The sequence below is a fragment of the Coregonus clupeaformis genome, unplaced genomic scaffold (assembly GCF_020615455.1).
Source record: "Coregonus clupeaformis isolate EN_2021a unplaced genomic scaffold, ASM2061545v1 scaf0359, whole genome shotgun sequence".
NCBI lineage: Eukaryota > Metazoa > Chordata > Actinopteri > Salmoniformes > Salmonidae > Coregonus > Coregonus clupeaformis.
In genome coordinates this window covers 128,280-141,039 of record NW_025533814.1, presented here as the reverse complement: position 1 = coordinate 141,039, position 12,760 = coordinate 128,280, and the positions used below count along the sequence as shown (strand labels likewise).

General features: G+C 47.7%; 1 protein-coding gene across 2 annotated transcripts in view; it reads left to right on the top strand.

Annotated features, from left to right (window-relative positions):
• Positions 1-675: 675 nt before the first annotated feature.
• Positions 676-12,760, top strand: part of LOC121570698 (tetratricopeptide repeat protein 30A) — a 54,758-nt gene continuing 42,673 nt past the window's right edge. The window contains exons 1-9 of one of the 2 annotated variants that reach the window (XM_041882172.2): positions 676-895; positions 3,422-3,487; positions 4,284-4,493; positions 10,019-10,075; positions 10,332-10,467; positions 10,598-10,702; positions 10,985-11,113; positions 12,108-12,157; positions 12,542-12,694. In XM_041882172.2, coding sequence (XP_041738106.1) covers positions 842-895; positions 3,422-3,487; positions 4,284-4,493; positions 10,019-10,075; positions 10,332-10,467; positions 10,598-10,702; positions 10,985-11,113; positions 12,108-12,157; positions 12,542-12,694 — 960 coding nt within the window. In that variant the 5' untranslated portion in view covers positions 676-841. The remainder of the gene's footprint in view (positions 896-3,421; positions 3,488-4,283; positions 4,494-10,018; positions 10,076-10,331; positions 10,468-10,597; positions 10,703-10,984; positions 11,114-12,107; positions 12,158-12,541; positions 12,695-12,760) is intronic. The other variant, XM_041882171.2, reaches the window with a different exon arrangement.

Here is a 12,760-nt window from a genome sequence, read left to right as displayed (position 1 = left end):
GTATTTACTGAAATACTGAATGGAATAACATGTATTTACTGTAATATCTTACTGAATGGAATAACATGTATTTACACCTGTTGTTCTCATACACCTTATCCAGGGGAGATGGGAGAACCTTCCAGACTCTACACCCTATCCAGGGGAGATGGGAGAACCTTCCAGACTCTACACCCTATCCAGGGGAGATGGGAGAACCTTTCAGACTCTACACCCTATCCAGGGGAGATGGGAGAACCTTTCAGACTCTACATCATATCCAGGGGAGATGGGAGAACCTTTCAGACTCTACACCCTATCCTGGCAACTTTGCTCTGAGTTGTGCCTGTTGTTCACACGCGTATCTGCCCTCTCATTGGCTAGAATGGTCCCACCTGATCTTGCCTCCTCCTGACTGCCTTCCATTTTTTAACACATTTATTTTCATTGTTAGAGTGGCCACTTGAGATTCTGGTCAATATAATGGATAGTCTGTGCTACAACCCATAGAAATCCCCACCCTGTTGACTACTTTGACTACTTTAAAATGGCGGAAGCATGGCGGAAGCCCTCAATGGTGCTGCCCATGCTAAAACAGCCTTTTGGCCACTAAAGGCCGCTATCAATCTCTATGGTCCTACCTCGCAACAGACGCTCCTCATTGGCTGTTTTAAAGTTGTTCAACGTCGAGGTTTCCGTTTCCGGTACAGTTGCTAAGTAACACTTCCTGTGCGTTGAACGTGTAGAAAAGAAAAATACGCCGAAAACATGGTGCATTAATTGGGATTATTGGTGAACCGGCAAGAATTTCCCGCGTGAAAATAGTCTTACCTTTGAGAACTGTTGATTTATCGGCAAAATCATGACCCTGACAACGATTAAAGACGGCGAATACACTGCCACTGTCTACAAAATGGTGAGAAGTTGCTCGCTTGTATAGCTAACGTTACATGCCATGGATACTAACGCTAGCCATGATAGCTAGCAAGCTAATGAAACTGGTTATTTGAACTTGTGGTATTCGTATAGCTAGCTAACGTTACAATACGAATTAACAAATTGGGGCTTTAACAAGCTAGCTAACTTTGATTAAGCTAGCCCGACAGACCCTTATATTTCAAGGCTCAGGCTATAGGCTATTTTTATTTTATTTATTTCACCTTTATTTAACCAGGTAAGCTAGTTGAGAACAAGTTATCATTTACAACTGCAACCTGGCCAAGATAAAGCAAAGCAGTGCGATAAAAACAACACAGAGTTACATATGGGGTAAAAAAACATAAAGTCAAAAATACAACAGAAAATATATATACAGTGTGTGCAAATGTAGCAAGTTATGGAGGTAAGGCAATAAATAGGCTATAGTGCAAAATAATTACAATAGTATTAACACTGGAATGCTAGATGTGCAAGAGATTATGTGCAAATAGAGATACTGGGGTGCAAAAGAGCAAAATAAATAACAATATAGGGATGAGGTAGTTGGGTGGGCTAATTTCAGATGGGCTGTGTACAGGTGCAGTGATTGGTAAGGTGCTCCGACAACTGATGCTTAAAGTTAGTGAGGGAGATAAGAGTCTCCAGCTTCAGAGATTTTTGCAATTCGTTCCAGTCATTGGCAGCAGAGAACTGGAAGGAATGGCGGCCAAAGGAGGTGTTGGCTTTGGGAATGACCAGTGAGATATACCTGCTGGAGCGCAGACTACGGGTGGGTGCTGCTATGGTGACCAATGAGCTAAGATAAGGCGGGGATTTGCCTAGCAGTGATTTATAGATGGCCTGGAGCCAGTGGGTTTGACGACGAACATGTAGTGAGGACCAGCCAACAAGAGCGTACAAAGGTCACAGTGGTGGGTAGTGTATGGGGCTTTGGAGACAAAACGGATGGCACTGTGATAGACTACATCCAATTTGCTGAGTAGAGTGTTGGAGGCTATTTTGTAAATGACATCGCCGAAGTCAAGGATCGGTAGGATAGTCAGTTTTACGAGGGCATGTTTGGCAGCATGAGTGAAGGAGGCTTTGTTGCGAAATAGGAAGCCGATTCTAGATTTAACTTTGGATTGGAGATTCTTTATGTGAGTCTGGAAGGAGAGTTTACAGTCTAACCAGACACCTAGGTATTTGTAGTTGTCCACATACTCTAGGTCAGACCCGTCGAGAGTGGTGATTCTAGTCGGGTGGGCGGGTGCCAGCAGCGTTCGATTGAAAAGCATGCATTTAGTTTTAGTAGTGTTTAAGAGCAGTTGGAGGCTACTGAAGGAGTGTTGTATGGCATTGAAGCTCGTTTGGAGGTTTGTTAACACAGTGTCCAATGAAGGGCCAGATGTATACAAAATGGTGTCGTCTGCGTAGAGGTGGATCTGAGAGTCACCAGCAGCAAGAGCGACATCATTGATATACACTGAGAAAAGTGTCGGCCCAAGAATTGAACCCTGTGGCACCCCCATAGAGACTGCCATAGGTCCAGACAACAGGCCCTCCGATTTGACACACTGAACTCTATCTGAGAAGTAGTTGGTGAACCAGGCGAGGCAGTCATTTGAGAAACCAAGGCTATTTAGTCTGCCAATAAGAATGCGGTGGTTGACAGAGTCGAAAGCCTTGGCCAGGTCGATGAAGACAGCTGCACAGTACTGTCTATTATCAATCGCGGTTATAATATCGTTTAGGACCTTGAGCGTGGCTGAAGTGCACCCATGACCAGCTCGGAAACCGGATTGCATAGCGGAGAAGGTACGGTGGTATTCGAAATGGTCGGTGATCTGTTTGTTAACTTGGCTTTCAAATACTTTCGAAAGGCAGGGCAGGATGGATATAGGTCTGTAGCAGTTTGGATCTAGAGTGTCACCCCCTTTGAAGAGGGGGATGACCGCGGCAGCTTTCCAATCTCTGGGGATCTCAGACGTTATGAAAGAGAGGTTGAACAGACTAGTAATAGGGGTTGCGACAATTTCGGCGGCTAGTTTTAGAAAGAAAGGGTCCAGATAATATAATAATAATATAATAATATGCCATTTAGCAGACGCTTTTATCCAAAGCGACTTACAGTCATGTGTGCATACATTTTTGTGTATGGGTGGTCCCGGGGATCGAACCCACTACCCTGGCGTTACAAGCGCCGTGCTCTACCAGCTGAGCTACAGAGGACCACAGATTGTCTAGCCCAGCTGATTTGTAGGGGTCCAGATTTTGCAGCTCTTTCAGAACATCAGCTGTCTGAATTTGTGTGAAGGAGAAGTGGGGGGGGGCATGGGCAAGTTCTAGCGGAGGGTGCAGAGTTGGTGGCCGGGGTAGTGGTAGCCAGATGGAAAGCATGGCCAGCCGTAGCAAAATGCTTGTTAGCCTAACGCTAGCTAACGAACTAAGTGTGTGACCACATAGCTAGCTAGATAGCTAATGTATTATTTTATAACTAGCTGCTAACTCTGTTCTCCTATAGATCAAAGATGGACGGTATGGAGAGGCCATCCACATCCTCAGCCATGAACTGCAGAAACAGATGAAGGTAGTGTGTGTGTGTGTTGTTCCTGTAAAGTTGACTCATTGGCATCAGTGCACTGCACACACACCTTCACTTGATAGTTGTATTGAACTGTTCATTCAATACGTTGTAGTTTCTAGGCAGATCGTTCCTAGTCAGTTCTGATCCACGTGCATATTTGCTATGCTGCATTTGTGAGTAGTTCATGGTCAAATCTAGCAAAGTCCACCCGACTGGCACACAGAATATTATTGTGATACTACAGATCTTGCTATGTTTAGAGAGGATCCCTAAGATCCACAACACACCACCATGTCTGATAACCACCCATGTCTGCTTGCTCGGAGGGGTTGGGATAAAGCAGAAGACACATCCATTGGACATTCGTGTACATCACTTGTAGCCTGGTTCCAGATCTGTTGTCTCCTCCTATAGCCTGGTCCCAGATCTGTTGTCTCCTCCTATAGCCTAGTCCCAGATCTGTTGTCTCCTCCTATAGCCTGGTCCCAGATCTATTTGTGCTCTTGCCAACTCCATTGCTGTCATCACCAAGCCAATGTTTAGCATGCCAATGAGTGACAAGGGGTTGTCATAATAGCACAAACAGACTGTCCCTCAGGCTATTTCATGTGACAAAACATGTAGGGCTCGATTCAATCCGTATTGGCGAAGTTCAGCGCTATAGCATTCTTGAAAATGTAAAGGTAATTTCTGATTGAGCCGATAGATGCAGCGTTTACCGTGAATGCAGTCTCATGGAACATTGCCTTTAATTGTCAATCGCCCTATAGTGCTGAACTTGTTATCCTCCTCCTCCCAGTCGCGGGCAGCCCTATCTCTGCTGGGGTACTGCTACTACCACATGCAGGACTTTACCAACGCAGCAGAGTGCTATGAGCAGCTGACCCAGCTACACCCCGAGGTGGAGGAGTACAAGCTGTATTACGCCCAGTCTCTGTACGGGGCCTGTGCCTACCCCGAGGCCATGAAGGCTACCTTTCTACTGGACAACCCTACCAGCCACACCAAGGTACAGTTCCTACATTCAGTTAGAATACCAAGGTAGAGTTATAATCAGTGTTTCATTAACCCTAACGTCTTTGCAGAAAAGCATCCCCAAAGAATGATGTTTCCACCTCCATGCTTCACATTTACATTTTAGTCATTTAGCAGACGCTCTTATCCAGAGCGACTTACAGTTAGTGAGTGCATACATTATTCTTTTTTTATTTAATTTTTTTCATACTGGCCCCACATGGGAATTGAACCCACAACCCTGGCGTTGCAAACTACCAACTGAGCTACATCCCTGCCGGCCATTCCCTCCCCTACCCTGGACGACGCAGGGCCAATTATGCGCCGCCCCATGGGTCTCCCGGTCGCGGCCGGCAGAGCCTGGATTCGAACCAGGATCTCTAGTGGCACAGCTAGCGATGCAGTGCCTTAGACCACTGCGCCACTCGGTTGGGATGGTGATCTTGTGGTTGAACTCATCCTTCTTCTTCCTCCAAACACGGCGAGTGGAGTTTAGACCAAAAAGCTCTATTTTTGTCTCATCAGACCACATGACCTTCTCCCATTCCTCCTCTGGATCATCCAGATGGTCATTGGCAAACTTCAGACGGGCCTGGACATGCGCTGGCTTGAGCAGGGGGACCTTGCGTGCGCTGCAGGATTTTAATCCATGACGGCGTAGTGTGTTACTAATGGTTTTCTTTGAGACTGTGGTCCCAGCTCTCTTCAGGTCATTGAGCAGGTCCTACCGTGTAGTTCTGGGCTGATCCCTCACCTTCCTCATGATCATTGATGCCCCACGAGGTGAGATCTTGCATGGAGCCCCAGGCCGAGGGTGATTGACCGTCATCTTGAACTTCCATTTTCTAATAATTGCGCCAACAGTTGTTGCCTTCTCACCAAGCTGCTTGCCTATTGTCCTGTAGCCCATCCTAGCCTTGTGCAGGTCTACAATTTTACACAGCTCTCTGGTCTTGGCCATTGTGGAGAGGTTGGAGTCTGTTTGATTGAGTGTGTGTGTCACGCCCTGGCTCTGGGGACTCTTAAATGTTGAGCCAGGGTGTGTAGTTTCTATGTTTAGTTTTCTATGTTTGAGTTTCTAGATCGTGTAGATCTATGTTGGCCAGGGTGGTTCCCAATCAGAGGCAGCTGTAGTTCGTTGTCTCTGATTGGGGACCATACTTAGGCAGCCGTTTGGCACCAGTCTGTGTGGGATCTTGTTCCGTATAGGTATGTTATTAGTCTACCTTGGACTTCACGTATAGTTTGTTTGTTGTTTTGTTCGTGTTCAGTACGTTAATAAATATGTAAGTTTATCACGCTGCGCCTTGGTCCGTCTCATCCGTAAACGATCGTGACAGAAGATCCCACCAAATGAGGACCAAGCAGCGTGCCCAGGAAGAGAGAATAGCGATGTCTCAGGTGGGCAAATGGTGGTCATGGGAGGAGATATTCGCGGGGAAAGGGCCATGGGCGAAGGTAAATGCCCAGGCAGGAGAGGAGAAACGGTGCCAACCGTGCCGACGACGGACACCCGAGAGGCAACCCCAAGAAAAAAATTTGGGGGGGCACACGCCGTGGACGACAAGGCAGCAGGAGGCAGCGACAGGGCGAATCTGCAGATTAGGAGAGGAGGCCACCAGGTTACGGGGGCTATTGGTCCAGAGGGAGCAGGAGTTATTGGGTCAGAGGGAGGAGCTACAGGAGGCGATAAGGGAGAAGGAGAGTGTAGAGGCACGGCGAGAGGAGTTGGTTAGGCAGCAGAAGGAGCGGAGGTTTATAAGGGAACCCAGTCCCGCTCCTCGCACCAAGCAAGTGGTGTGTGTCGCCAGTCCGGTCCGTTCCTGATCCCCGCACTAAGCCAGTGGTGCGTGTTCCCAGTACGGCCCGACCCATTCCTGCTTCCCGCACAAGGCCAGTGGTGTGTGTTCCCAGTATGGTCCGGCCCGTTCCTGCTCCCCGCACTAAGCTAGTGGTGCGTGTTCCCAGTACGGCCCGACCCGTTCCTGCTCCTCGCACTAAGCCAGTGGTGTGTGTCCACAGTCCGGTACGGCCCGTTCCTGCTCCCCGCACCAAGCCAATGGTGCGTGTTCCCAGTCCGGCCCGGCCCGTTCCTGCTCCCTGCACCAAGCCAGTGGTGCGTGTTCCCAGTCCAGCCCGGCCTGTTCCTGTCCCTCGCACCAAGCCAGTGGTGCGCATCGCCAGCCCGGTCCGGCCTGTTCCTGTCCCTCGCGCCAAGCCAGTGGTGCGCGTCGTCAGCCCGGTCCGGCCTGTTCCTGTCCCTCGCGCCAAGCCAGTGGTGCGCGTCGCCAGCCCGGTCCGGCCTGTTCCTGTCCCTCGCACCAAGCCAGTGGTGCGCGTCGCCAGCCTGGTACGGCCTGTTCCTGCCCCTCGCACCAAGCCAGTGGTGCGCGTCGCCAGCCCGGTCCGGCCTTTCCTGCCCCTCGCACCAAGCCAGTGGTGCGCGTCGCCGGTCCGGCCTGTTCCTGCCCCTCGCACCAAGCCAGTGGTGCGCGTCGCCAGCCCGGTCCTGCCCGTTCCTGCTCCCCGCACCAAGCCAGTGGTGCGCGTCGTCAGCCCGGTCCGGCCCGTTCCTGCTCCCCGCACCAAGCCAGTGGTGCGCGTCGTCAGCCCAGTCCGGCCCGTTCCTGCTCCCCGCACCAAGCCAGTGGTGCGCGTCGTCAGCCCGGTCCGGCCCGTTCCTGCTCCCCGCACCAAGCCAGTGGTGCGCGTCGTCAGCCCTGTCCGGCCCGTTCCTGCTCCCCGCACCAAGCCAGTGGTGCGTGTGTCCAGTCCGGCACGGCCCGTGCCTGTTCCACCAGGCACCGGTCAGCTGCTCCACTCCGGAGCCAGAGCAATCCGCTCCACCGGGGTCCGGTCCAACTCCAGTCAGCGGATCCACTCCGGAGCCAGAGCAATCCGCTCCACCGGTGCCCAGTCCAGCTCCGGCCAGCGGCTCCAGTCCGGAGCCTGTACAGTTCGTTCCACCGTCGTCGGGTCCAGCTCCAGTCAGCGGTGCCAGACCAGACCAGACCAGGGGCGCAACAGGGAGGTGGAGAGAAGGTGGTGGTTACGCCCGGAGCCGGATCCGCCTCCGAGGCGGAATGCCCACCCGGCCCCTACCCTGTTATGTTTATGGGGCGCGGTCGGAGTCCGCACCTTTGGGGGGGGTACTGTCACGCCCTGGCTCTGGGGACTCTTAAATGTTGAGCCAGGGTGTGTAGTTTCTATGTTTAGTTTTCTATATAACTCTACCTGGTGGGGCTGGTAGAAGACCTAATTACTTAAAAATCATACAATGTGATTTTCTGGATTTTTGTTTTAGATTCCATCTCTCACAGTTGAAGTGTACCTATGATAACAATTATAGACCTCTACATGCTTTGTAAGTAGGAAAACCTGCAAAATCGGCAATGTATCAAATACGTGTTCTCCCCACTGTATATACATACATACATACATACATACATACATACATACATACATATCCTTTAAAAATATATATATTTCCCTTTATTACTTTCCAACCCCACCATCCCCTCCCTAATTGGAGTAAACTAGTGAACAACAATGCTTACAGGTTTTTTACATAGACGATACATTGGAGATAATATAAGACAAGTACTGGAAACAATATAACACTATGAAAATTCTGGGAAACCAGGCCTGGTATTCATAGCTGACTTAGAAAAGGCTTTCGATAAAGTACGACTAGAATTTATATATATAAATGCCTGGAATATTTCAATTTTGGATAATCTCTTTTACAATGGTTTAAAGTTATTTATAGTAACACTAGGTGTAAAATAGTAAATAATGGCTATTTCTCAAAGTATTAAACTGTCAAGAGGAGTAAAACAAGGTTGTCCACTATCAGCATATCTATTTATTATAGCCATCGAAATGTTAGCTGTTAAAATCAGATCCAACAATAATATCAAGGGCCTAGAAATCCAGGGCTTAAAAACAAAGGTGTCATTGTACGCTGATGATTCATGTTTTCTTTTAAATCCACAATTTGGATCCCTCCACAGCCTCATAGAGGATCTAGATACTTTTTCAAACCTCTCTGGATTACAACCAAATTATGATGTGTACTATATTATGTGTTGGATCACAAAAAAATACAACTTTTACATTACCGTGTAGTTTACCAATCAAATGGTCTGATGGTGAAGTGGGCATACTCAGTATTCATATCCCGAAAGAAAGAAATGATCTCACTACAAAACATTTTAATAGAAAGTTAGCAAAAATAGATACGATCTTGTTATCGTGGAAAGGAAAATACCTGTCTATTTGTGGAAAAATCACTCTTTAGTCATATCCCAGTTTACCTATTTGCTTATGGCCTTGCCTACACCTAGCGACTTGTTTTTTAAATTATATGAGCAAAAAATATTCACTTTTATTTGGAATGGCAAGCCAGACAAAATTAAACGGGTCTATTCACTACTACTAACAATCCCACCAGTTAGAGTTATAATGTTTACTACCAGCCCCACCAGGTAGAGTTATAATGTTTACTACCAGCCCCACCAGGTAGAGTTATAATGTTTACTACCAGCCCCACCAGGTAGAGTTATAATGTTTACTACCAGCCCCACCAGGTAGAGTTATAATGTTTACTACCCGCCCCACCAGGTAGAGTTATAATGTTTACTACCAGCCCCACCAGGTAGAGTTATAATGTTTACTACCAGCCCCACCAGGTAGAGTTATAATGTTTACTACCAGCCCCACCAGGTAGAGTTATAATGTTTACTACCAGCCCCACCAGGTAGAGTTATAATGTTTACTACCAGCCCCACCAGGTAGAGTTATAATGTTTACTACCAGCCCCACCAGGTAAAGTTATAATGTTTTCTACCAGCCTCACCAGGTAGAGTTATAATGTTTACTACCAGCCCCACCAGGTAGAGTTATAATGTTTACTACCAGACACACCAGGTAGAGTTATAATGTTTACTACCAGACACACCAGGTAGAGTTATAATGTTTACTACCAGACACACCAGGTAGAGTTATAATGTTTACTACCAGCCCCACCAGGTAAAGTTATAATGTTTACTACCAGCCCCACCAGGTAGAGTTATAATGTTTACTACCAGCCCCACCAGGTAGAGTTATAACGTTTACTACCAGCCCCACCAGGTAGTTATAATGTTTACTACCAGCCCCACCAGGTAGAGTTATAATGTTTACTACCAGCCCCACCAGGTAGAGTTATAATGTTTACTACCAGACACACCAGGTAGAGTTATAATGTTTACTACCAGACACACCAGGTAGAGTTATAATGTTTACTACCAGCCCCACCAGGTAGAGTTATAATGTTTACTACCAGCCCCACCAGGTAGTTATAATGTTTACTACCAGCCCCACCAGGTAGAGTTATAATGTTTACTACCAGCCCCACCAGGTAGAGTTATAATGTTTACTACCAGCCCCACCAGGTAGAGTTATCCACACTGAGATATAATTATATTATCTTGGTTCTTTTCTCTCTTCTGACCCATGTTCTGTCCATCTCTCCCACAGATGATCAAACTGCAGGCAGCCATCAAATACGGAGAAGAGGAGTACTCTGGAGTGAAGGTTAGTAGCTACTAGTATTGGACATATACTGGACTTGGCCATGACTAGAACCAGAACTAGAACCATGAGTAGAACCAGAACTAGAACCATAACTAAAGACCAAAAACATGTACCTGGTGGTTACTGTATGCGGTCAGGAGAAATTAATATAACCCCTTATAAACCCGATCTCCTTTTCTCCATGAATATGCCCTTATGACTCCCTATAACCCTTTATGACCTCTTATAACCCCTTCATGGACCCTCTCCCTGTCAGACATTGGTAGAGCAGCTTCCCCAGGACGACCCAGACTATGAGGTGGACATGGGCTGTCTACTCTACAAGGAGGGGGAGTACGAGGAGGCCTGCAAGAAGTTCATGTCTGCCATGCAGGTTCTGGGCTACCAACCAGGTAACTGCACACACAAAGGAAACCTTTTGACCTTTTGGCTATCCTAAACGTATCTTGCAAGTTGCTGAATCTCTCTCTCCCCTCTCCCTCTCCCTCTCTCCCTCCCTCTCTCTCTTCCTTTCTGTCTCAGACCTGTCCTACAATATAGGTCTGTGCTACTATAGCATGAAACAGTATGCTCAGGCCCTCAAATTCATCGGCGAGATCATAGAGAGAGGGATCAGGGAGCATCCAGGTAAAACTGGCCTTTAAAATGAAGAAGTTCATTTGTCAGCACACCTGTTTAGTTAGATACCTGATCACAGCACATCTCAAAAGGTCAGCACACCTGTCTAGTTAGATACCTGATCACATCTCAAAAGGTTAGCACACCTGTTTAGTTAGATACCTGATCACTGTGTTGTGATTTTCACTTAGTGTCCCTCCTTCTTCTCATCCATGTTTCCCCCTGACCATCCGGTGTGTGTCTCGTGTGTCTCGTGTGTCTCGTGTGTGTCGTGTGTGTTCTCTCGTCCAGAGCTGAGCGTTGGCATGACGACAGAGGGCATCGACGTGAGAAGTGTGGGCAACACCCTGATCCTACATGAGACTGCTCTCATAGAAGGCTTCAACCTCAAGGCTGCTATAGAATACCAGCTCAAAAACTGTGAGTACACTCAGTAGCCTTGTGGTTAGAAGGTTGAGAGTTCAATCCCCGGCCGAGTCATAACATAGACTGTTAAAATGGGACCTGATGCGTCTCTGCTTGGCTCTCAGCATTAAGGAGATAGATTGGTGTCTAAGGCCCTGCGATAGACTAGTGTCCTGTCCAGGAGGTGTACTGTACATCAAGCTGTCTCACTACATAAACAGGAGATAGACTAGTGTCCTGTCCAGGGGGTATACTGTACATCAAGCTGTCTCACTCCAGAAACAGGAGATAGACTAGTTCCTGTCCAGGGGGTGTACTATACATCAAGCTGCCTCACTACAGAAACAGGAGATAGACTAGTGTCCTGTCCAGGGGGTATACTGTACATCAAGCTGTCTCACTCCAGAAACAGGAGATAGACTAGTGTCCTGTCCAGGGGGTGTACTATACATCAAGCTGCCTCACTACAGAAACAGGAGATAGACTAGTGTCCTGTCCAGGGGGTATACTGTACATCAAGCTGTCTCACTACAGAAACAGGAGATAGACTAGTGTCCTGTCCAGGGGGTGTACTAATACATGAAGGAGATAGGCTCCTGCCCTATGGGCCGCTCTGGCTCACACAAGCCAAAGCTACTTACTCATAGTATACCAGGTTGGCATAGAGTACCAGCTGAAAAACGGTCAGTACTCATAGTATACCAGGCTGTAATAGAGTACCAGCTGAAAAACTGTAAATTCTTATAGTATACCAGGCTGGCATAGAGTACCAGCTGAAAAACTGTCAGTACTCATAATATACCAGGCTGTAATAGAGTACCAGCTGGAAAACTGTCAGTACTCATAGTATACCAGGCTGGCACTAGCCTAGGTACCAGAACTGTTTGTGCTATCATTCCACATAGTTTACAAGGCTGCCATCGAGTACCATTATTTTACCAGAAAGGTACCATAGTTTTGCAAGTTGCAACTCTAGGTCTCACCTCTCTGTCTGTCTGTCTGTCTCCAGGTGATGCAGCTCAGGAGGCCTTGACTGACATGCCGCCCAGATCAGAGGAGGTACTGTCTGTGTGTGTGTGTGTACTTGTGTGTGTCTATGTATGTCAGCCCTACCACACATGTAGGTTGGAGACAGTGCTGCTGTAACGTATATCTCTATCTGTGGCTCAGAGGGTGCTGCCCTCTAGTGACCATCGACATCAACACACACACACTGATGGGGATCAGGGGAACGGGAGCACTCTGTCAGACAGAAAGCTGTTGTAACGTGTGTGTGTCCTTGAGCAAGTACTAGCTCAAAAACTGTGCATGTCCATCCATGGGCGCTGCCCTGAGGACGACGCTGGGCCTGTCAACGTGTGTGTGTGTCTGGGGGCGTTGGGAAAGGAACAAGAAACATTCTCCTTCTAACCAATGGACAATCAAGTATCTATTGTATTCTAGGAGCTGGACCCAGTGACGCTTCACAACCAGGCCCTGATGAACATGGATAAGAAGCCATCGGAGGGTTTTGAGAAACTAGCCTTCCTCCTGCAGCAGATCCCCTTCCCCCCAGTCACCTTCGGAAACCTGTTGTTACTATACTGCAAATATGAGGTAGGGCATTCTGCTGTACTCTACTATATTATACTATACTATTATACTGTACTCTACTATATTATA